The following is a 24,433-nucleotide window of genomic DNA, read 5'->3' on the forward strand; positions in this document are numbered from 1 at the left end:
CTTTCAGATGGCTCTGTCCTCATCTGCTCATGTCTTGGGCATTTTTTCCTTCTCTTTGAAAACACTCAATACAGCATTTGGACTGCCTTCAGCAGAAACCAAATACAGTCAACAGTGCCTCAAAAAATCAATTTAGAATGTCAGATTCTATAATCTGGGAACTGGCATGCGAAAATGTTATCATTTTGTTCCAGGACCCCCTAAGAGCAATTGGAGGCTCTCGTTTTAAAAATATTGAGTTGTAAGAGTTTCTTGGATCTAAGAAGACATTTTTTGAAAAGCTGCACGGAGGCTCAGAGCATCCCACTGAGGAGCCTACCTCCTAGAGCTTAATGCTGGGAAATTACCCAGGACACAGAGGCTGGGGAGGAGTTAAAATAATGAAAATGTTGTTCGTGAAGGGCATCATTGCTTGTCACAGCAATCAAGAGAAAAAAGTGGATTTCCAGCACACACAGCACGTGGTAGGCACTCTGTTTGCAGAACAGATTTGAAAAAGTTCATCCTGAGGAATGACCTGTCAATAATGCCACACACTGGATGGAATATTACACAGCAGGTGGGACATGCTGCGCATTTTGTGATAAAATCAGAACACAGGTCTGTGCGTACCTTGTAACTGGAATTCTGTAAATATGTTCACACAGGGACCAGGGCTAGACAGGAACAGAGGAGGCAGTGGACCTGGTGGATGGCTAAGGGGCAGCTCCTTTTCTTCTGGTTAGCGTTGTTGTTTTCAATTGTTTCATTATTCTTAAAGGATTCCAAGAAGAATTGAGGATGCGTTAGCGTATCAGGAAGGTCTTTTATTTGATCGTATGTGGATTGCTTACATTTCAGGAAATTTTCCTAAGATAGATTCCAGGTCACAGGGTAGATTAACCCACTGGGCTTGATCCCAAGCCCAGTCTCTGGTCTCTGACTTGGCGACTCACACGCACCCTCTTTGGGCTTCCTTCCAGCTCTGCCCTGTCCTTCAGCCCATCCCACTTCACTCCTGCTGGGAATTCCGAGGAAAGTCCTCTTCCATAGAAGGCAGCCGCTGGGTGCAGAAGCTTTTTTGCTGTGTGGCTCGTGGGGTCTGCGGAGTCCAGCTAATTCCATTGTGTTGTTCTTTGCCTCATTCTGTTTGGGTGTTCCTGTTTGAAGTAACACTCTGGGTTTTAGAGTGGTTTCCATCCTCCCAAATAGGTTGGTTTCTGGGGACAACGTGGGGCCAGTGTGACTCACGCCCAGCAGCGGGAGAAAGAGGTAACTACCCTGGTCCACTCACAGGAGGTGCCCGTGTGTCCTTCCCGACCAAATGCAAAGCGATAGGCAAGCGATGGTTTTCCCCCAGCCCCTGTGTGCCCTACACCATGTCAGGAGGGTCAGAGACTCACCTCTACCTGGCCATAAACTCAGCCTGCCCCCTCCAGTCCCCCATCAAACGCCACCTCCCCAATTAACCCAGAAGTCACGGGCTGTGTCCGGATCATCGGATGGCTGCTTCACATTGAGGCACAACACAGAGTCAAGTACAGCAGCAGCCTCGCACCTGCTGCCTGTGGGAGCTGCCAAGGTAACTGGCACCTCCTCCCCTCACACCGGCTGCTGCTGGCAGCCTTGGGTTTGCAGGCTCTGGCCTCCCAGCTGACTGGCATGGGGCTGGAGGGTGGCTCCGTCACCCACCGTGGCTCTTGGAAGTACGCCTGGTGGAGGGCTTGCAGAGCAGCTGTAGAGCAGGCATATCTGCTGGAGGCTGACAAGGCCCTGCATGCCAAGAGGAGTACAGGCAGCTCTGCCTCTGCCAGGAGCGTGACCGGGGTGCTTCCAGGAGTTCGGGCCTCATTCACCCTGGATGGTCATACCAAATTCTAAAGACTCCATCCGTTGGGACAAGAGCCATTGCAAACATCCCACCTTGTGCCATTTTAAGACCTCCAGATGCCAGGCACGGTGACTCACGCCTGTAATCCCAGCACTTTGGGAGACCGAGGTGGGTGGATCATGAGGTCAGGAGATCGAGACCACGGTGAAACGCCATCTCTACTAAAAATACAAAAAATTAGCCAGGCATGGTGGCGGGCAGCTACTCGGCAGGCTGAGGTGGGAGAATGGTGTGAACCCGGGAGGCAGAGCTTGCAGAGCCAAGATCACACCACTGCACTATAGCCTGGGCAACAGAGCGAGACTCCATCTCAAAAAAAAAAAAAAAAAAAAAGACCTCCAGACATAAAACCAGCCAGAACCACAGTGCCACTTCCCTCCCACAGAGCTAGAAGCCCATAGCAGATGCACAATTTGGAACTCGAGTCAAATAGAGTCTCGCTTCGTCCTTTCTGACCCCGGACGAGTGACTTCACGTCATGAGCCTCAGTCTCCCTGTCTACACAGGAAGAACCTGGAGTGGGGATTAAGGAAGCAACCCAGCCAGTGTCTGGAAGAGACCCGGCACGTGGCGGCCACAGTGAAGCTGTGCCTGCCATTTTCGCCTTCCAGCACTGCTCTCTGTGCCTGTGAAACTTGGCTGCTCATTGCCTTTTTAGAACTTCTGTCTTCACCCCTTCATTGCTGCTGGCGTGGAGCAACCTGCTTCCTTAGCCAGCACTGGTGGATCTCAGGGGAGTTCCCTGCAGCACCCACACCTCTTGGTCTGACCCACTCTGCCCCTCCTTCCCCCTCAGCTCCTGCAGCTCCTTGGCCGGGCCTCCCAGAGGGTGCATGTGGGGGCTCCTGCCATGCAAGACCAGCAGCTGCGTTTCAGTGGCCTCTGTGCCTACTCTCAGCCCCACAGGATCCTGGGCTCCCCTGTTCAGCAGCAGGGCAGGGAACATCAGTCACTCATAAAGGAGCTGGGGCAGCCTGGAGTTAGGCCCTGGGGCTCCTGCTCTGCCAGGCTTACCCCCTTCAGTGCTGGTCCCTGAGGAGGTACAGGGGGCAGCCTGGAGGAGGAGGGCCCTGGCGATGAGGGCCCTCGGGGGCGGTGGGGTGGCGCTGTTGGCTGATCGGTGTGGACTTACTTCCCAGTTTGAGCTGCTTGTACAGTTGCACTGGCACCGCTGGCTACAGAAGTTCCCTGCCCAGTCATGTGCACACCTGGTCTGGACTCAGCCTGGCACTGCATCGGTGCTTGGGAGAGGTCTGGAAAGGAACTCTGGCACTGGAGGGGTTCAGTTACCACAGGAGTTTACAGACAGCGAGGGATTCACTGAAAAGGACTGATTCTCATGCAGTCAACGAGACACAGCTGGCCAGGAGCAAAGTGAGGAGGTGTGCGCTGGTTTTCCGTAGGTCATATTCGAGGTCGTGCCCCCATTTCCATCCCTAAGGTGTCAGTAAAAACTGCAGGCAGGGGCACTGACAGTGGAGGAGGGGTCCTCTGGGATTAGGCCCGGCCCAGCTTCATTCTGGAACGATCTGCTAGTGAGTGTCACAGCCTCCAGTACCAATGAGCTCAGAATACCAGCAAGCCGTGGCAGGCAGCTGAACCCACGTGTGGAAGGGCTGGCCGGGAGATGTGGCTCAGGGCGTGGATGCAGAGAGGTGGGCACAGGCACTGGGGGTGGCATGGGGATGCTGCCCCTGTGGGTTCAGACACAGAAAATCAGCTGCCTCTGCTGCCGCCAGCCTCTCCACCCACAGGGCACACTGCCAGTCTGGGGGTGAGGTGGAGTTAAGGAGATGCCCTAAGCCCACAGGTAACTCACAGGTGAAATGACGTGGCTCTTGCACTGGGTCGGGCTGCAGTCAAGGTCCAGCTGCTGGCGTTGGAGAATGTCAGAGGTGCCCAGGACATGCAGGGCAGGTGCCATGCCACACCAACCCCTCTGGGACACGGTGCACAGACCAGGGGACAGCCTGGGAAGCTCAGAGAAGACAAGCTTGGAGCCACCGCATGAGCCAACACTGAGTTTTCTGATGTTGCTATAATCTTGGGCCAGTTACTTAATGTTCCTGGGGACTCAGTTTCCTGGTCAGTGAAATGGGAAGGTGTTCTCCTGTTCTGACGGGATTGTGAGGTCTCGGTGAGGTTCCCTTCACTCTGTCCTCTGCTGGTGTCCAAAGCATGGTGGGCACCAATCTCGTTAACTCCTCCCCACACAGCTTTCATGCCGAAGGGCATCCTGCTCTCTCCCCGTATCTCTGTGGGTCGTGGGTTCACATGCTGCTGCCTTCACTGCCGCGTATTTGGGTGACTCGCCTGGCAGGGTCTCCTTGCCCCCGAAACTTGGCAACCCCTCCAGGACCAGGTTGCATTTCCTTTCCCTCTGTTCACCCACCTCGCTGGCGCCTGATGCCCCCTTTCACACTCAGAATCTAGAGTGCCTTCTGGAAGTTTCTTGAATGACTTCACTGCCCCACAATTGCCCTGTGTCACCTTAGTTCCCTCTTCCTCTCTGATCCTGGGAGGGTTTGTTAGAAAGTCTGGGTAGCAGATCAAAGCCTCCTCTTTGTGGGTTCTGTGGAGCCATCAGGTCCTGGGTGCCACAGCAGCCTGTGTGTCTTCTCATCTCACAGCGCAGACTGAGCCTGACCTGGAACGTGACTGAAGCTCAGAATGATTTCCACTGGGAAAACACATCTGCAGCACCCATCGCCTCTGCTGAGACTGAGGTTCCCGTCTAGGGCTCCCTTTGGGCAAGTCCCTTTCCTACTGGGCCTCAGTTTCCCCATATATAAAGTGCAGGTGTGCATACACGTGCCCTCGAGAGGGGTTCTGGGGTCCACTCAAGGGCCCTTGCAGCTGCCAAATGCAAGCCTCGTGACTGTTAGGGACACATATGTCCACAGCGACTGCGCCTTCAAACAAGGGGTGGTCCGCGCCGTAAGCAGGGGACAAGCCGGAGCACACCAGCTTCCGTTAAGTGGCACAGTGACACAGGCAGTGCCACCTGACCACCACTCCATTCCTACTTTGTGCGTGTCCTACACACACCTCTGGAATCCTCAGGACAGGCACAGGAGGTCCGCTTCATGAACCCTTTGTTCAGATAAAAAACCTAAGTCTCAGAAAGGTGTAAGCCTTGCCCAAGGCCAGAGCTTGCAGGTGCTGCCTTTCACACCTGCTTGTGGCTTCCGGGTTCTCAAATGGGAGTGGGGCAAGCAGGGGCTTCTCACCCAGAGGAGGAGGGGTGGGCACTGCACATATGTCCCCGCCAATGGAGTAATTATAGGGGAGGAAAATGGCTTCATTAAATCATTTTTTAAGAGTGAGTATGTACAAACACTCGGCAATGAAGCAGCCGATTTGCAGACAGCAGTTTTCCAACGGCGCTTGCCTTCCATGTTTCTATTTGCCCGTTTTTAGACTCTGTTTTTTTATTTTTAATTGGAATAAATATAGGCTGGAACGATCACCTCCTGAGTTGCTGGGTGCAGTTAAAGAACTTGGTGATGGTGCAGCTACTGAATGCTGGGGAGGTCCCCTGGGGGACGGCACCAGGCACAGAGAGGAGAGGTACTCAGTGAGCACTGTGGTCTAATCACCGCCTTTTCCCTTTTTTCCTTCCTCCTCCCTCCTCCTCCCACCCTTTCTCCTCCCCCCTTCCTCCTCCGTTAACGCTCCCCCGCCGGGGCCTTCCCTGCTTCTTTTTCCCTCCCCGTGTCTGTCCTGCCCTCCTCGGCTCTTCCCTCCCTCCCTCCTCCTCCCTTTTCTCCCCCTTTCTCGCTCCTCCCCCTCCTCACTCCTCTCTCCCTCCTCCTCCCTTTTCCCTCCCTTTCTCCCCTCTTTCTTCCTCCCTCTTCCTTCCTCCCTCTTCCCCATCCTTCCCCTTCTCCTTTTTTCCCTCCTTCCTTCCTTTCCTCTCCTTCCTCCCCCTCTTCCTTCTTTTTCCCTCCCTCCCTCTTCCCTCCCTCCTCACTCCTTCCTCCCTTTCTCTCCCCTTTCCTTCCTCTTCCCATTTCCCTCCTCTGTCTGCCTCCTCCCTTCCTTCCTTCCAGACAGGCTGGGCTCTCCCAGGGATTCTGACACCGTCCAGAGATTCTAGGGGGCATTCTTCCTCAGAAGGACAGGCTCAGGAGCCACTGGGAGCGCTAAGGAAGATGTACAGGAATTCAATTCACAAGTAGCAGTGCTAGTGCTTAGACTCAAATACTCAAATCCAGTTCCCATATGTTCAGTGGGAAACTGTGGCCTAGGGAGGGAAACCTGTTCACATGAGGTCACACCGCCTTTAAGTCTGGCACCCAGAGCACCACCAAAGGAATCCAGCAAGCATTTATTGAGTGCCAGCTGTGTGCCTGGCCAGTAGAGTCTTGCCTCCCCACTCTGGCCGGGAGATCTGCGTGGGCTTCAGGAGGGGGTAGTATTGGGTTTGGAGTTGATGTGAGGTTTCTGTGCTCTGGCAGTCTGCTAAGAGACAGGCCCAGCTGTCTGATGTGGGGTGCTGGCAGCACCCCTTCCCTCCCTCTGCTTAGTCCACCATGAGCTGGAGCAGCAACTGAGTGGGCCAGAGCCTCCATCACGCTGTCCCTGCTGACCAGCCCTCAGTGTCCCCTGCCCACAGGCCGCTGTTATGTGGTTGGACTCGCGACCCCTAGCTGCGTCCAGCACCCAGCACTGAGCCCGGCGCCCTGCAGACACTCAGCCCATCACTGGGGGTCACACGGGCCCCTCACCGCTGCACCGTGTTCCTCGAAGCCATACACTTAAATCCTACCAGGCCCTCCGGTGGCCCCAGCCAGAGACCCCTCCCTCCTTGGGCCCTTGGGGCTTCCCACTGGCCTCAGACTCTTCCTGGGGGTGACGTGCTGCCTGTCTCCATTTCTTTATTGAAAACCAGGAGCTCCCCCGGGGATGCAGGGAGATTTAATGAAGTAGGCAGGTGAGGTGCTAACGCAGAGTCTTCCTCATGTAGAATAGACAGTCAGTGCAACTACCCATAGAGGGATGAATAGAGTCGCCCCCAAAATCTGTGTCCACCAGGAACTTCAGGTGTGACTCTATTGGACCCAGGGCCTTCGCAGATGTAATTAGCTAAGGATAGAGGTGAAATCAGCCTGGCTTTAGGGTGGGCCCTACACCTAACGTGAAATTGAGATAGAGAGTGGCGCAATGCAGCCTCAATCCAAGGGACGCCTGGAGCCCTCAGCAGCTGGAAGAGGCAGGAGGATCCTCCTCAGGAGCCTCCAGAGGGAGCTCGGGGCCCTGCCAGCACCTTGACTTTGCACCTCTGACTTCCAGAACTGTGAGAGGACAAGCCACCTAGATTGTGGTATTTGCACACAGCCTGGGACCCTAGCCCATCACCTCAACTCACGCCCTGGCCCTGCCCTCCCCAGCACACCACTAGAACTGCATTGTCTGGTTGAGTCTTGTTTCTTGCACAACATTGAAAACACATAGCAAGAGGTCAACACGCTGGTGTGGGTTTTCTTTTTTTTCACATTCTTTGAAGGAATGATGTTTAGAGTTTAGAATACTGGCCAGACAAGCAGCACCGCCGCCCCTGTTCTTTCCCCAGGAAGTGGGGTGCAGCAGCACCTCCTAACCGCATCTCTCTTCCCACTGGTCTGGCCTTCCCAACACCCTGAGCTGTCTGATGGAGTCGGGCGGTCCCCCTCCCCACCCTGCCGCCACTGCTCGCCAGCCAGTTTCAGGTTTTCTAACCACGATCCAAGAGTCTGAACTCTTCCGAGAGTCCAAGCTTGGTGAGTGCACTGCAGAGCGAAACGTGCTCACTTGTAGAGAGACAAGGCCATCCATCATTGAGGATCCTGTCCCCGGAGCACCCCTGGTCTGCAACAGAAACCTGGCATGTTCCAGAGAGCAGGAGCTTAATTCGGGTCCTCCTTTTTTCTGACACAGCTGCAGGGAGAGGCAAAGGCCGGGCAAGCCCGCTGGGCGTTCTCCAGCTTTGTTCCTTGCAATAAATCTTCATCATTAGATATCATCATGGCTACACTTACTTATCTGAGAAGCAGATGCTCAGAGGAAATAATGCAGTGAGAGAGAGACTCTTGAGTTGCCCACCAGGAAAATGCAGTCAGGGCAAGAGGCTTCCGGGGAGAACGGATCCCTTTCGGGTCTCTCGAAAGGGGCTCTCGGAGGCCGGATAACAGGGACACTTGCGGGGTACGTGCAGGTTAAGGGTGTGTGGTCACAGCCTTTTTTGTCGATGGGGACCCCGGAGATGGCTGATTCCAATCCTCTGATGCCTCAAGGAAGAAAACTAATGCTAACATCCATAGTGGGCTGCCCAGGGAGCAGCAGTGGGTGGACATGAGCCCAGACCCCCCAACCGTGCTGCACCCGGGGGCCATCCTGACTCCCAGCCCAGCCCTCCACTTTCCTCCAAGCAGCATGGCACCTGAGCAGTGTCACCCCATCTTCCATGTCACCTGGTGTCCCCTCCTTCAGCCTGACACCTTGGGCAGCCCCAAGTCATGCCAACTCCACTTCCTGGGCTTACACCCTATCCTTCCTCTCACTCCTCCACCTCCTTACTCACCTGTCCTCACCTGCAGTCACCTGTCCCCACCTCAGTCATTCGTCCCTACAGTCACCTATCCCCTCCTGCAGTCACCTGTCCCCTTCTCACTCACCTGTCCCCTCGGTCACCTGTCCCTACCTCAGTCACCTGTCCCCTCCTCAGTCACCTGTTTCCTCCTTAGTCACCTGTCCCCTCCTACAGTCACCTGTCTCCTCCTCAGTCACCTGTCCCCACCTCACCTGTCCCCACCTCAGTCACCTGTCCCCACCTCACCCACCTGTCCCCACCTCAGTCACCTGTCCCCTCCTGCAGTCACTTGTCCCCACCTCAGTCACCTGTCCTCTCCTGCAGTCATCTGTCTCCGCCTCAGTCACCTGTCCCCTTTTGCAGTCACCTGTCCCCTTTTGCAGTCACCTGTCCCCTCCCGCAGTCACCTGTCCTCTCCTTAGTCACCTGTCCCTTGCAGTCACCTGTCCCCTCCTCAGTCACCTGTCCCCACCTGCAGCTGCAGCACTCTTCCCAAACAGCAGTAATGATGAGCCCTGCCTCGCATGGGCCACGACCCAGGCACCATTCAGCCAGATTCCACATGGTCACTTGCTCATCTGCTGGGACCGTGTTTTCCAGGGGTCCTGTGCCCGTCCACTGCAGAGCCCCATACCTTCCGAAGACACCCACCACCTTGGCATGTTGTCCAGACCGGCGTGTCCCTTAGGAATATAATTGGAGCCATGGGGGGTCTTTCTAAATGTTCTAGTGACCACGCTAAAAAGTGAAGGGAAACAGGTGACATGGAAAAGCGTGGAAGGACCTTAAGTGCATATCACTAAGTGCAAGGAACCACATGAGAAGGCTGTGAACTGCAGGATTCCAAGTGGTCACCTTCTGGAAAAGGCATAACTATGGCGATGGTAAAAGGATCAGGTGGTTGCCAGGAGGCAGTGGGCGGGGGGATGAATCGGCGAAGAACAGAGGATTCTTGGGGCAGTGACGCTGCTCTGTATGATACCACAGTGTAGGGGCCCTGTCATCCTACAGGTGCCCAGACCCATAGAGTGCAGGAGCCCCAGGGCTGGCCCTGACCTGAACTCTGCACTCTGGTGGCAACCACGTGTCAGGGCGGCTCACCGATTGTACCAGCGAGTCTCTCCAGCTGGGGCGCTGACGGTGGGGGCAGAAGGTGTACGGGAACTCTCTCATTTCTCCTCCATTTGCTGTGAATCTAAAACTGCTTTAAGAAATAAAACCTGTGGGTTAAAATAAAGAATAGGTGAAATTAATGTTAATCACAGCTTTTAATTAACTCCATATATCCAAAAGATTATGTCAACATGTAATCAATATAAACATTATAATGAAATATTTTACATTCTTTTTAATGCTAAGTCTTTGAAATCAGTTTACATTTCACAGTCCCAGGGCATCTCCACTCAAAAGAATTCACCATATTTCTAGTGCTAGGCAGCCTGCGGGTCAGTGGTGCTGCCCGACAATGCGGGTCCAGCCCTCTCTGTGCCCCTGGGGACTGCCCACCCCACCCACCTCCAGCCGCCCTGTGGTCTTCACAGCTCACGAGGGGACACTGCTCCCGAACCAGCTCCTACACATACCTTGGACCCGGCTCAAATGCCCACTTGTGGTCAGCAGAGCAACGCCTCCCACAGACGTCCGCGTCCTAATCCCCGGAAACTGTGACTATGCTACCTTACATGGCAAAGGGGACTTTGCAGATGGATTAAATGAAGGATCTTGGGATTATCCTGCATTATCCTCATGGGGTCTCTGTAATCACAAGTAGGGAGCCAGAGGGACGTGAGACTGTGGTAGTCAGTGCTGTGACGGGAGGCTGTGACGGGAAGCAGAGTGGAGTGACGGGCCTCGGGGCGAGGACTGCAGGAGGTCGATAGCAGGCAGGAGAGGCAGGGCATGGGTTCTACCCTGGAGCTTCCAGGAGGTGCCCACACCTTGATTAGCCCTATATAGACCCCCTGCAGACTCCTGCCCTCCAGAACTGTAGATAATGAATGTGGCTTGTTTTAAGCCACTGAGTCTGTGGGCCTTTGTTACAAGCAGCCATGGGAATCTCACAGGCCTCCCCAGGTGAAGTCAGCCTGCCGGTGTTTGCACCCCCTCCGCTGAGCCTGGGGCCCTCATGCCAGGTGCTCCTTGTGCACAGACGGAAGAGGAAGGGGACCTGGACTAAGGTGGGCAGGGAGATGTAGGGACAGAATTTAAAAGCTTTAGGAGGAAAATTCAGCCGGTCAGTGATGGATTAGACCTGGCAGTGGGGGCAGCCTGGGGGGCTGAGGATGGCACCCGGACCCCCTCAGTTTGATCTCCCCCTTAATGTCTCCCAGGACTCTCTGGATGTACCTGTTAGCATCGCTGCTCCTGGCTGCAGGGTCTGTCTGCTTGTGCTCTCGCTCTCTCTCTCTCTCCCCCTACAACACCAGCCAGCCTGTCACCCCTATGAGAGCAGGAGACAGTGCCCATGCTGCCCGTGGATTCCAGCCTCAGTGTAGTGATGGGACACACAGCAGGAACTCAATATGCACACATCATATGGAAGATCGAATGAGGGGGTGAATCTGGATTCCTAGGCCCGTAGTATGGGCCTTGAAGCATAAAACGTTAAACAAATAGAGGGAATGGGCCGGGCGCTGTGGCTCAAGCCTGTAATCCCAGCACTTTGGGAGGCCGAGACGGGCGGATCACGAGGTCAGGAGATCGAGACCATCCTGGCTAACACGGTGAAACCCTGTCTCTACTAAAAAATACAAAAAACTAGCCGGGCGAGGTGGCGGGCGCCTGTAATCCCAGCTACTCGGTAGGCTGAGGCAGGAGAATGGCGTAAACCCAGGAGGCGGAGCTTGCAGTGAGCTGAGATCTGGCAACTGCACTCCAGCCTGGGCGACAGAGCGAGACTCCGTCTCAAAACAAACAAACAAAAAAAACAAATAGAGGGAATGAATGGGTGAGTGGGTGAATTGACGTTCCTCGTATCTGCAGGAGTTGGACTTGGGAGTCGTGGATATCTGAGGAATTGGGTTTGCATTGCCTGCAGGGGCTTCCTAGGCACTGGCAGCTGGTAGGTTTTTTCTTTTATTTTTATTTTTCAGATGGAATCTTGCTCTGTCACCCAGGCTGGAGTGCAGTGCTGCGATCTCAGCTCACTGCAACCTGCACCTCCTGGGTTCAAGAGATTCTCGTGCCTCAGTCTCCTGAGTACCTGGGATTACAGGCACCTGCCACCTCACCCAGCCAATTTTTGTATTTTTAGTAGAGACGGGGGTTTCACCATGTTGGCCAGTCTGGTCTCGAACTCCTGACCTCATGCCTCGGCCTCCCAAAGTGCTGGGATTACAGGCAGAAGGCACGGCGCCCGGCGGGAATCGTGCTTTAAATGGACCCGCCTTCCCTGTCCTCAGGACCCTTGTACCTGGAACACAGCTGCCATCACAAAGTACGACCGTGGTGACCTTTCTCTCGGGGTCCTGGAGGTCAGAAGTCTGAGAGTGTTTTTTTCGGAGGCTCTGAGGGAGCCTCTGCTGTCTGCCTCTCGTCCCAGCATGGCTGCCCGGGTCCTTGGTACCCTTGACCAGCGGCCGCATCACCCCACTCTCTGCCTCCGTCTGCGCACGTCCTTCTCTGTGTGTGTATCTGTGTCCCAATTTCCAAATTCTTATAACGCCAGTCATACAGGACTCAGGGCCCACCCTCATCCAGCACGACCTCATCTTAACTAACTGCATCTGCAGAGACGCTGTTTCCAAATTAGGCCACACTCGTGGGTTCCAGGTGCACAGGAATGGGGGAACACTACTCAAGCCTGTCCAAATGCCTTTCCCCAGCCAGGCACAACCTCTCTCCTTCCTTCCGGGTTCTGCGCAAACATCACCTTGTCCAAGGAGCCTTTCTACCTTTCTTGCCTGCAAACCAGCGACCCCACCGCCCCTCCCTCACCATCTGCCTGCACCCCCACACTGTTGATTCTTCTTCCCACCCTCGTCGCATTTGATGCTGTCATATTTTTGCTTCTTTCCTTATTGTCCATCTGCCTCCCTCCGTCTCCCCTCCTAGAAGAGCCCCTTCCTACACAGCAGGGGCTTTGCTCATGGACTCTTTGCTGCAGGCCACACCTGGCAGGAGCTCTGGAGTTTGCAGGTGTGAGCAGGCTCTTCTGGCCCAGGGCGGGGAGCAGGACTGAGGCCTGCTGGATGCTGCGCTAAGATGAGCAGTGCCGGGAGTGAAGGGAAGAGAGGATTGAGAGGTATTTGGGAAGCAGGATCGATAGGCAGGTCTTAGAGATGGCTCAGCAGGGTGGGGAAGGAAGGGGAGGCTCCCCCTGTGTCAGGCTTGTAAACACAACCATTTGTTTCTGCAAGGGCCCTGGAATTTTCTGGGTCTCTGGATCAGATCGATCCTCTGCTAATGGGCCTCTCTCTGCGTCCTTCCCAAAGAAAATCAATTCTCTGATGTTTGAGAGTAAGTGCGTCCTAATTACACCTCCACTGGGCTTCTTTGTTCGCTCCAGCCTGGTCCTCCCTGGGGAGGCCAGGGACAGACAGAGGCCAGATGGGTCCTGAGGCCCCTTGCCATCCTGGGGAGGGGCTGGCCCCTGGGAGTTAGAGGGCTGGGGGTTGGGGGTCTGCTCTTTGTCCTGGCCTAGGAGGAACCTTGTGACCCTGAGGCCTGTGAGGGACACACATTCTGGGGACCTGTGGCCACATGGCCAGCATGCCCAGAGATGACAAACAGTCCACTTTTCTGGAGCCTCAGGTTCACTTGAAGATGTAGGAAATGTCTCCATGGAGAAACCACCAAGGATGTGTTATAGAAGGGCATGAAATAGCTCCCAGTGGGTGGGGCCTTTATGCTAAAGCAGCTCCAGGCCTGTACCCTCGGCCCCCAAGGGACAAACTGGGTGAGTCTGAGAAGCACTGGCCTCGCAGTCAGGCCACACACATCAGCGCAGGCGGGGCTCGGAGCCAATTGCTGGGATCTGAGGCAGGAGCACTGAAGCGTGGTTCCAGCCCAAGGCCTCCTCGCCCAAGCTGAGGAGTTGCCCCCAGTCCCCCGAGCTCAGCTCCCCGCAGCATATCTCGGCAGTGATCGGACATGGGGAGGCCCTGCAAGGCATGCTACCCACGACAGGAGCCCCAGGGTCGTGCGCTCCACCCGTGTTCCTCTCCCCACCATGGGTCTGTGTCTGGAATCTGCTTCAATAGAGCAGGGGTGAGATGGGAAATGCTTCCCCGAGCACCTCTCTGATCCTCTCCAGTAGAGTCAGGGCGTATTCTGCAATCCCAGTGTATTAAACAGGTGATGATAAGAGGTGTTGGTTTCAGGGTCTCTGGTACTTAATCTTCAATGGAGAATTAATTCCATGTCCTGATGCATGGACGGCTTCCGAACAACAGATATGAAGTTGCCTTTGTGCCTTATCTCCCTCTCCTTGCTGGGGAGCCAAGGCGCTTTAAAGCTCAGTGTACTCTCAGATTCTCACTTGGCCAGGAGGGCCTTGCCCAGGGAGGTACTGAGTGGACAGCCTTGTCTCCCAGCATGAGCCCAGAAGATGCCACTCCAGGGTGGGCACAGTGCTTTGGGTCTGATTTCCAGCAGCTGCCCGAGCTCTGGTACCTGCGTGGGGTCCCCTAACATCCTGTGCTGCAGGTGGTGGTCAGGATAGAGGATGGGGCTCCCTGGAGGAGCTCAGAGTCCAGAGAGGGAAAGAGGCAAGCAGACAGGCCACAGGAATGCCTCAGCACAGCCATTGGCCTGAAATCAGACGGGCCAGTGTCAAATCCTGAGTCAGCCACTTATTAACTAAGTGATTTCAGGCAGAGAACTATCCCTTTGGAGGCTCCTCTGGTCCGCTGTGAGATGCATACCGTAACCTAGAGCTGCCCAGCACATAGGAAACACTGGGGAGGAATGACTGGCTGGGATTTGGAGCCAAAAGGACCTGACTTTGGATCCTAGCTCTGGACCTAAGCTCCACACCTGCGTGAGTCCTCAGTGTTCCTGAGAGAGCCTGGTCTCCTCTCCTGCCTTGTCGGGATGCACTGCCCCCAGGCAGAGTGCCCAGGACTGCACTCAAGGTGTCTGGGGTGCTCTGCCCACACGGGCACAGGGCAGGGGCTGGACACCGTGTGGGCTGATGAAGGCCGCACCTGGAGGGCACGTGGCTGATGGCTGTCCCCCTTTTCCCCCAGGTCATCGGATTTCGGGACGTCCTACACCAAGCTCACCCTCCAGCCTGGTGTCACCACCGTCATTGACAACTTCTACATCTGCCCGACCAACAAGAGGAAGGTAGGTGCTGTCCGGGGGTGGCCACCGCTCCGGCTGCAGCTCTGGCTCTCGCCTTGTGCCACTCACTCTGCAGAGCAAGGAAGCTGCTGCCCTGCCTGCTGTCTCCTACTTTGGACCAGGCCAGAGCGTGAGATGTTTCCCTCCTGGCTCTTGCTACCACCCTTCCCAGTGCCACCTGACACCATTCTGTGCTTTAAGCCAGAGGCCAGGCTTTGGACGAAGGCACCGCCTGCATACCTGGGGCACATCTGTCTTCCCCCCGGTTGGGGGGTGGCACACATCCATCAGGGCACAGCAGGGAGGAGCTGTGGGTCCGGAAGCAGAGAGAGAAGCAGCTTTCTTGGGTTGGGAGCCCTCGGAAGGCAGTGCTGAGCAGGCCCGTTCTTCGGAAGCTGGTTGTTGATCTGGTTTTGATTAGGCTGTGATTTCCACCTGAGCTCTCCTCGCTGTTTCCTTGGTCCGGGGGAGCTTCCTGACTTTGTTCTCTGGCTGGCTGTACAATAGGAGAGAGGGGTCTTTCCGAGGCTACCCACCGTGGGTTCCGTGAGAAGACCCCTCCTGCAAACATGTGTCTGTGTCCTGGCCCACCCCGAGCCCAGATCGAGGTCGGCAGAGGCACCAGGGCAAGGCCGTCCTGCGAATCTGACTCCATTCAGCAAAGCAGTTCACGGTCACAGAAAGGGACTCAGACCAGTGTTTGCATCCCAGCTCCCCTCTCTGTGCCTCAGTTTCATCAAATGGGATGTCACCCACATCTCGTGCAGGGAATCGTGAGCTCTAGGATCTGGCACCCAGAGCTCCTGCATGGTGCTCGGCATGAAGTGGGCACATAGGCCCCTGTGCTCAGCTCTAATGGTGACTTTGAAGGAGAGATCTGAGCAGCTTGGAGTCTGTGAGAACGTCCGTAAATCAACAGAACATTCAGAAAGGGAGTCATGTGGGATGGTGATGATTCCAAGGGTGCTGGAGTGTTTTGATGGTTGTGCTGGTGGCAGGTTCACAGGGACTCAGAGGAGCTGGGCGCACTGGAGCTTGGCAGCTTCTGCTGAGACCACAGGCCTGGCAGCAGCAGTCCATGGAACAGGGGGCCTGAGATGTTTGCAGCCTTGATGGGGCCGTCTCGGTGGTCTCAGCCATGTTTATTCATGGGATGTCCTCCCTCTTCCTAAAGCAGGTTGCTTTGCTGGTTTTGTTTTGTTTTGTTTTCTCTTCTTGATTTCTGCTGTAGGAGCTTCCAGTTGGACAGACTTGGAATGCAGAGGTGGGGAGGGTTGCAGAGGGGAGGCAAGGGAGACCTGACCCTGGGGACACGAGAGGCACCTGCTGGAAGGCCATGTCTTGGCATGTAGGGAAGAGGGGTGGTTTGACCTGAGCCAGCCCTTGCTTTTTCCTGGCCCCAGCCCTGGGGATTCACACACCTGATCTCTTTCCATCCCACAGTGGCCCAAAGAGGGAGGCATCATTCTCCCCCTTTCCAGGGCAGGACATTGGACAAGAGGTGGGATTTGCTCAGTCTCACACCTGGTGGGGCAGGGGGCCGGATTTGAACCCAGCTTCCCGGAGCCCAAAGCTGAGGGTGGAGGGCATTGTCCAGGCTTGGCAGCGGTGAGGCCTGCACCTGCTGGAAAACCCAAGCCCTATGGGAGCAGAGGCAGACACTCTGCCTTCTGGCCCGGCCGTCACCCCTTCTTCCTGGGATTGCTGTCATTCAAATTTGAGGCAAAGACGAGTGGCTTGGGGCTGGCACTGACCCAGGTGAGGGTCCACACCGACCCCGGATTCCAGCTGGCAATGGAGGAGGCCATGCCCCCCCACCTCTTGGCCCAGGCTTGAGTTCCTGTCCATCCATCCAATCCAGTCCTGGTGGTCTTCCAACGGCTACCCTTCTCCACTCCATGCAGGGGACACTCTGCTCCTGTCCATCTGGTCACCAGCTAGGAGAGTCCACAGGTGTCTGGGATGTGATGGTATCTCTAGGGTCAGCCCCACAGCCCGCGTCTATGTTTGAAAATGTGAAGAGCAAAGCAACAGGGGCAGTAACGGAACCAAGACAGACTCTGAGGCCCTGAGGTCAGGGAAGGTGTCACATGGAGACTGGGCCAGACATCACGAGGTCAGATAGAGCGTCTTCCGCACGGAGCAACCTGGGGACGTGGCCATGGCCTCCGCTGAGCCTCAGTTTCCTGACCTGTAAAGCGGGTGGGTGGGAGGACCTATGAGATGATACATAGAATGTGCATGGGGTCAGCAGAGGGGTTTCTAGGTGGCACCAGACCTTCTGCGCAGGCCAAAGGCTGGGGCTCCGATTTGGGGTACTCAGCAGAACTTCCTCTGCAGGCGGCACTGGGGAGGCATCTGCAGTCTTGAAAGCAGACAAGCCCTGAGACAGGTTATTTGAGTCCCTGGGCACAGGCTGGATTTCAGAGCCAGGACAGTTTGGACGTTTAGCCTAGAAATATCACTGCGGGTACAGGATTGGGTCTGTTGGCTGCCTGGCACCCAGCACAGAGGCTCAGCTGACTTTAAAGGGATGGTATGAATGAATGAGTGAATGAGTGTCACAAACAGCAGATGCTGTAGCCGCATCGGGTTTGCCTGGGTGCAGACACTGCATTTGCAGGGTGGTGTAGAGGACGGTGCCAGCACTGGGGATTCCCCGTACTCAGTTCAGCTCTGCCAGGTGCCCCCCATCAGGGAGCTGCAGATGTCTTACCTGTAAAGGGGACAGTGATCAAGGGTGGGCTTGACAGGTGAGCGCCTGGCAGAGCCTTACTCAAAATTGCCATTTGCTGTCAGCTGAAGAGAAGCCCCCAACGATGTCCCAGTCCTGACCCCTGCAGCCTGTGAATGTCACCTTCTATGGCAAAAGGGACTTTGCAAATGGGATTAAGTGGAGGATGTTGTGATGGGAAGGTTCTCCTGGGTTGTCTGGATGGGCTCAGCTCAGTGTCATCACAGGGTCCTTGTGGAGGGTGGCAGGAGGGCTAGGGCTGCAGGGGGAGCTGGGAGATGGAGCAGAGGCTGGGGCAGGGCCTGGATGGGGCTACAAACCAAGGAAAGCAGGCGCCTCTGGAAAGAAGTTGGAAAAGCCCAGGAAATGGACTTGCCACCGGAGCCTCTGGAGGAACCAGCCCTGCCAACACCTTGCCTTTAGCTTTGTGCCCTCCATGGCCAGAAGAGAATGAATTTCTGTTGCTTCAAGCTACGGAGTGTGTGGTGATTTGTTGCAGCAGCCACAGGAGGCTGATACAGCCACTGTTTTGAAGAGGAGGCCGGGGCTCCTGCTCTCCCCTCACCCACATTGTTCTGCCCACCCCACAGCCCCCCAGATGGAACTGGCCTCCCGTGGGCCCTCCTCCTCCTGCTGATACACTGATCCTGATTCCTGTTGGGCCCCAGGTGGCAGGAGCAAAGTCACAGGTGCAGACAGGGCTAGGCTTCTGGATGCCCCGGTTTGGGACTGTTCTCACCTCTCCCCACCTACCTCCTCACCACAGGACAAAACTGACCCTCTCTTTGGAAGGCCATGATCCCCTAGGTTGGAGGCACTGGGAGCCCCACCAAGGGCCTTGGTGAATCTGAACTTGTTGCTTCCAGAGCCCCTGATGCTGCAGGAACTGCTGTCTCAGAGGCAGGCAGGGCAGTAACGGTGCGGGGCCAAGAGTGCGGTGGATGCGGGGCACCGGGGAGTGGCAGGGGAATGGGATGAGAGGCTAGCCTGAGGCCAACCCCCTGGCTTTTCCGGCTGGGGCATAGGGGCCTCTGCCTGGATCTGAGTCTGGCCCTGCAGCCTACTCGCTCTGAGACCTTGAGCAAGTGTTAACCACCTTGTTCCGGGCTTCCTCATTGGCGAAATGGGGATAGTAGCAGTGTCTACACTGTAAGGCTGATGGAAGTAATGAGGTGCTCCTTGTCAAGTGCTCAGATCAGGGCCTGGCCCAAGGGAAGGCCCCACGAGTTAGTCGTGTGACCCACTGTTATCCTTAGAGGGAAACACTGAGGCCCTCCTGGCCAGCCATCTGAGACTTTAGGTTAGGAACTGGCTGCAGGGTGACAGAGCCTCACACGTGTGGCCCCGGTAGGCTGTGTCTATTGGAGGGACCAGACGTGGCCGTGGAGCAGAGGCATCCGGGTGGCTGTGCCAGGCACGGGGTCATTGCCCTGGCCCTGCTTATCTGCACCCGCCTGGTTCCCCTGGGCCTGGGCCAGGCTGCTTGCTTTTGGCATGGCCTGCCCACACCTCTGCGTTTAGAGAACACATTAATTATCAGTGATGGGAACCAGGGCAGCAATTTGTTATCTAACTAACAGGGAGGCATGTGTTTCCCTGTGATGCTCCTGGCAGCGTGCTTCTGCCTTGGGAGAATGAAACATTGGCTCCTGTCTGCAGAGGTGGGATGGGCCACGTGCTAAGTGGGGCTGGGGACAGAGGTCGGGGGGGGGCCAGAGAGCATGTGGACTCAGAGGCCGAGGGCAGCAGAGGGCCTGAGCTCCAGGCAGCAGGCTCTGCTGCTCCTTCTCTAGTGGTACAAACTGTAGGCAAGTTCCTAATCTGCCTGCGCCTCAGTTCCTTGTCTGTAAAGTGGGGTCGTGATGGTGAATAAGGATTACTTGGGTTAATGCATATACAGTACCTAGAATCAAGCCTGGCACACAGTTTGATAGTGGTCTTGCAACAAGTGGGAACTCAGGCTGATTTGGTTTTAAATGCATTTAGAGGCAGAAAAGTCACAGTTACGATTCCACATAAAACGAATTTGACCTTACATGTCAAGTAAGGAGTGGGGCAAGCCAGAGAAGCTGGTTAAAGCAGAAGAAGAGACTCAGGGGGTACAGGGCTGGTCTTCAGACACCTGCATGGTGGTCCTGAGGAACAAGAGCAGCCCATGACTGGGGCAGAGGCCAGGCGTGATTCCTCCCTACTCCTCAGCCATGCACAGCCCCTGGGGCTCAAACGGAACTCAGGAGAGAAGGATGTGATGGGCTGGGCTGGGGCGTGTCTGGGAAAGATATTTCAATGTAATATGAAGCAAAAATGGCCTTTATCATTGTATGAAACTTACCCACTCGGAGTTTCTTGATCCCTTCTGCTACCCCCTCGGTGATCATTTTTGGTGTATCAGACTTTCGGCTGGAAGCAGATGTCCCCATACTCAGATGTGTGGGCGGGGGCAGGGCCCCCCTCAGGGTCACGATTTGTTCACTTCCATTACCCAAAGCAGAAAATGGAGGCTCAGGGAAGCTCGAAGAGTCGTCCGAGGTCACCCAGCCAGTAGACAGAACAAAAACAATCACTGACACATGGTGTTTGAACCCAGGTCTGCCAACCCCTACGGTACCCCTTGTCATGCTCCGGGCTCCCCAGGCACCCTTGCAGCTAAGTTCTAGAGAGCTGGTGGGGCTTGCTGTGTCTGTGCGAGCACAGCCTGGCCCACTTGGCTAGAGGCTAGAAATCAGCAGCTCCTTACTGCACACCGGGCGCAGTCTGAGGGCTGCTGAACTGTGTAACTCTGGACAGATCCCATTTCCTCTCTGGGCCTCCATTTCTCCGTCCCTTAGATGAGGCGGCTTAACTGAAGGCTGTCCAACCCCCCTTCTAGCTCCACTATCCTAGCCTCTCCTGGTCTCCTCCTGGGGCGATCCTCTGGGAAGAGGAGCAGCCATGGAAGGGGATGCCCGTGCCCTGGCCATCTCCGTGGTGAGAGGGCAGCTTGAACGGGGTCTCTAAGCCCCTCCCAGCACTCACACCCACCCATTCAACAGATATGGGGCTGAGGCCCTACTAGGTGCTGGGCTGTGTGCTTGGTGCTAGAGAGAGCCCTCCCCTTTGTCCAGTCTTACAGAAAGCAGATACAGATTAGGTATCTACTATGCACTGGATCCCTTGCTGGGCACTGGGGAGCAAAGGTGAACTGGACAAACAGCTCTAACCTTCTAGAGCCTCTGAGGGTCTGGTGGGGCCCTAAGAAACTGAATCTCCCTGCTGCATGTTTTTAGAAAGAATGAGATAAAGGGTGGCCAGATGCAGTGTCTCACACCTGTGATCCCAGCACTTTGGGAGCAGAGGCTGGAGCATCGCTTGAGCCCAGGAGTTTGAGACCAGCCTGGACAACATAAAAAAAATAAAAATTAAAAATAGCCAGGCCTGGCATGTATGGTCCCAGCTACTCAGGAGGCTGAGGTGGGAAGATGGATTGAGCCCAAGAGGTTGAGGCTGCTGTGATCTATGATCCTGCCACTACACTCCAGCTTGGGTGACAAAGTAAGACACTGTCTCAAAAGGAAGAAAAGGGGGCAAAGTCAGCCTTTAGCCAATAGAGGATTGACCCGGTGATTCTGATTGGGAAAAGCCCACTTTGTTTACAGGAGCAGTTGCATGAGTGTGTGCCGTGCCAGGTCCACCTCTCTGTTATTGGATAACGGATAGGTTTTGCAGGAAGATGTGAATACTATTAGGAGTCCATTTAGCAACAATTACAGGCGGAGCAGCACTTTATAGCTTCTTGGAGACCACTTTGCAACCTGTCTTAGGAAATGAATTCCCTTTTATTTTTTTCTCACCTGCAGTAGAATCAGCACTCCCCGGCCTTGCTGCTCCTGGCCAGGCATCCTACTATTGTCATGGCCGGACCCAAGACCCTGGGGGTCCTGAAGACCCCACACATTCCCTACAATGCTCACATCAGCTTTGGGCCAACAGCACGTTTCCTTCCGACTTGGCCCCAGGAACCCTGTGGCACAGGGAAGTGTGAAGGCACAGCCCAGAGGAGCTGGCCCAGGCATGGAATTTCTTCCAAGCATCGTGTTTTATATGAAAAATTTATGTGAATTTGCATCTTACTCCATTATATATCAGTGTTGGCTTGAATATTAAAATCACACACACACATTTTCACCAAAAAAATCTTTATGTCAAGCTGGTGATCTGGGAGAAGGCCAAGTCCTGGGGCACCCTGGCCCATGCACCATATCACCCGGGCCCTTGATCCCAGATATGAGAAGCACAGGGTTAGGACAAAATCCCCATGAGTTCACCTCTTCCCTCATTCCGCTCACTCGCCCGTGTCTTCGTGGGGGAACTGTTGCCACGTGCCAAGCACTCAGGATTGAGCAATGAATCAAGTGAAAATTTTGTTTTTAAGAAGCTCAAAGTGTTGCAGAAAGCGAAAACTTCCACTTGGCAGAGGCGGTGTGGTCATGATAAAGAATGGCCCTGTGTCCTGAAGGGCTTTTATGAAAGATCAGCCGTGGTCTCTAATCCCTACAGCAGCCCTGCAGGGTAAGGATGCTCATGGGCCATCGCACAGGGGAAAGAAATTGAGGCCCAGAGAGGCCAAGTTGCTTCCTCCAGGCCCCATGGCAGGCGGGCTGTCGAGTCATGATGTGCCCCAGGTCTAAGGGCCTCTATCAGTGCTGCCCTGTCACCACCCCCCAAAGCCTTCCAGCAGCTCTGTACAGACACCAAAAACCTGTGCTTTGGGCACAGGGCCCTGCCCCCAGGGGGAAACCTGAGGGATGGGGCACAGGCTCTGGAGCTGTGGATCCCCTAATACAGGTTCCCAAGTTCTCTGGACCTCAGAGTCCTCAACAGGAACACAGAGTGGTGGTACTGCCTGCTCTCCAGGCCCCAGCTTCATGGGACTGTGCCATTCAGGCCGAGCTGAGTCCCAGGCTCCTCTTGAGGCTGTGCCCATGTCCGCTTCCTGTGGACTCTTTGAGTGCCTGCGAGAACACAGAAGTCCAGTACTTTGTTCTGCTCTTTGTCTGTGGGTCTCTCTCCCACCCATGTGTAGGGTGGCCGCTTGCTTCCCCACCACACTGGGCTCTAACGGCTTCCCCTCCCTCCTTCTCTTCTTCCTTCTCTTTGTCTCTCACGCTTTCTGTCTCACTCTCTTCCCTCCACTCCGAACCCCTGCCTTCAGCCCTACAAACGCCTTCGCAGTGCAAGGCCCCGCCCCCTTTCTGCTGTGGAGGCCCCTCCCTGCTGTGGTGGCCCCGCCCCTCCCTGTTGTGGAGGCCCCGCGCCTCTTGTTAAGGAGGCCCCTCAGCCACCTTTCTGCTGTGAAGGCCCCACCCTCTCCCTGCTGTGAGGGCCCTGCCCCTCCCTGCCCCTTCCCCTCCCTGCCCCTGCCTCTCCTTCCTGCCAACTGCTGACCTCTTACACTGGCCAGGGTTTTCTTTCCTCTCCTTCTGGACCTGAGCTGTGCATGGTGGTGCTCAGAGGCAGCCGAGATTAGCCCGGGTCCCGTGGACATAGGACCCCAGCCTTCTGTGGCTCGGAACCCCTGTGAGTCATGTACTGTGCCCAGCAGGGGATGGCAGCACCCTGTGGCTGCTTTGCCACTGCCTGTGCTTTGTGGGACCCCCACTCTGTGTGCAGGAGCTTGGGAAGCCCCAGAATCTGCCCTTGCACTTCACGGCTTTGACCTTAAGGCCTTCTGAGCAGCAGAAGCCAGGCTGCATGGTCCCATGGTGCCAAGATGCTTTCGCGCTGCACTGCGTCCTGCTGTGCAGTTCTTCCTACTGAGGGTCTGGCCAGCGTCACCCGCTCCCCGGCCCACACATCTGATGAAGAGTGAGTCATGAGGGAGGGCAGGGGGACAGAGTGGGGAGAACAGGCTTTATGGAGACTCAACCCCAGGTTTCCCATTTCCTGGCCCTCCGACCTCTGCACCCCAGGTGTGAAGTGGGGATGAACATTACCCAAATCATACGGTCATGTGGACTATTAAATGGGAGGAGGCCTGACTCAGCAGCATAGGCCTGGCCCTGGCAATCAGTGTTGTAAAGTGGCCAAGGGAACCGGCCAGTGCCCCACCCATGAGACTGCACTCAGGTCAGAGCCAGTGTGGGAGGCGTGAGGGTACAATGCCAGGCACACAGCTGGGTCTCAGACAGGACCAAACTATCCCTTCTGTGTCTTCTCCTGGACCTGCCATCTGCCATGACCATGGACTGACACTCCTGAAAGCCAACCCATCCTTTAGGATCTCCCTGTGATGGGAAATGAGGGTGAGAATGGCATTATGCTTCAGGAGGGGAGTCAAAGGGTGCCATACCTGGGTCTGGGCTGCTGCAGGGCTGCCATGCGTGCATCTGTGGCCTGTGGTGGCGTAGGGGTGTGGGCACCAGTGTGCACCCTCGTACAGAGTCTCCTCCACGGTGCTCAAGCTCAGGGTGCCTCATGGGACCCCAGGACCTGGGCACAGCCTGGGGCAGCCACCCGCAGGGGCAGCATTGCTAACTTTCCTTTCTGCTAGTGATTTGGGCTGCCAGAGAGGATTCCCGGTGCTCTGAATGGCCATGCAAACATTTGCAAATTGTGATCATTCTCTGATGATGGTCTCCGGGCAAGACTGGCCATCAGGGGAGGGGCATCCCTAGCCTCCTCAGGAGGGGCGATCACTCGGGAGCCCTGAGCCAGGCTTGCTCATGGGCAGTGGCTCGCAGCGGTGGCCAGGGTCTTGTTGGGGGGTGCCCAGCCAGCCAGGCCTCTCCCTCAAGTTGTTTGCCCTTTTTCTTGAGGAGTGGACATCAGAAGCATCTGTGGACATGGCTGAAAGACCACCTTTTAAGCATCATGTTGCAGACCAGACACACAGCTAGGCTGGGAGGTGGGGAGAGTGTGCAGGGTCAGCACCTCCGCACGGAGCCCCCTAGTTTCGGCCTTAAATATGCAGCACACGGGGCTTGTGGACATGATG

General features: G+C 55.7%; 1 protein-coding gene across 6 annotated transcripts in view; it reads left to right on the plus strand.

Moving 5' to 3' along the window:
- SORCS2 (sortilin related VPS10 domain containing receptor 2) overlaps positions 1 to 24,433 on the plus strand; it is a 550,766-nt gene that overhangs the window by 325,689 nt on the left and 200,644 nt on the right. For all 6 annotated transcript variants that reach the window (XM_030924965.1, XM_030924973.1, XM_030924972.1 and 3 more), the window contains exon 3: positions 14,630 to 14,729. In XM_030924965.1, the coding sequence (XP_030780825.1) occupies positions 14,630 to 14,729 (100 nt within the window). The remainder of the gene's footprint in view (positions 1 to 14,629; positions 14,730 to 24,433) is intronic.

This window comes from Rhinopithecus roxellana, chromosome 2 (assembly GCF_007565055.1).
Source record: "Rhinopithecus roxellana isolate Shanxi Qingling chromosome 2, ASM756505v1, whole genome shotgun sequence".
Lineage (NCBI taxonomy): Eukaryota > Metazoa > Chordata > Mammalia > Primates > Cercopithecidae > Rhinopithecus > Rhinopithecus roxellana.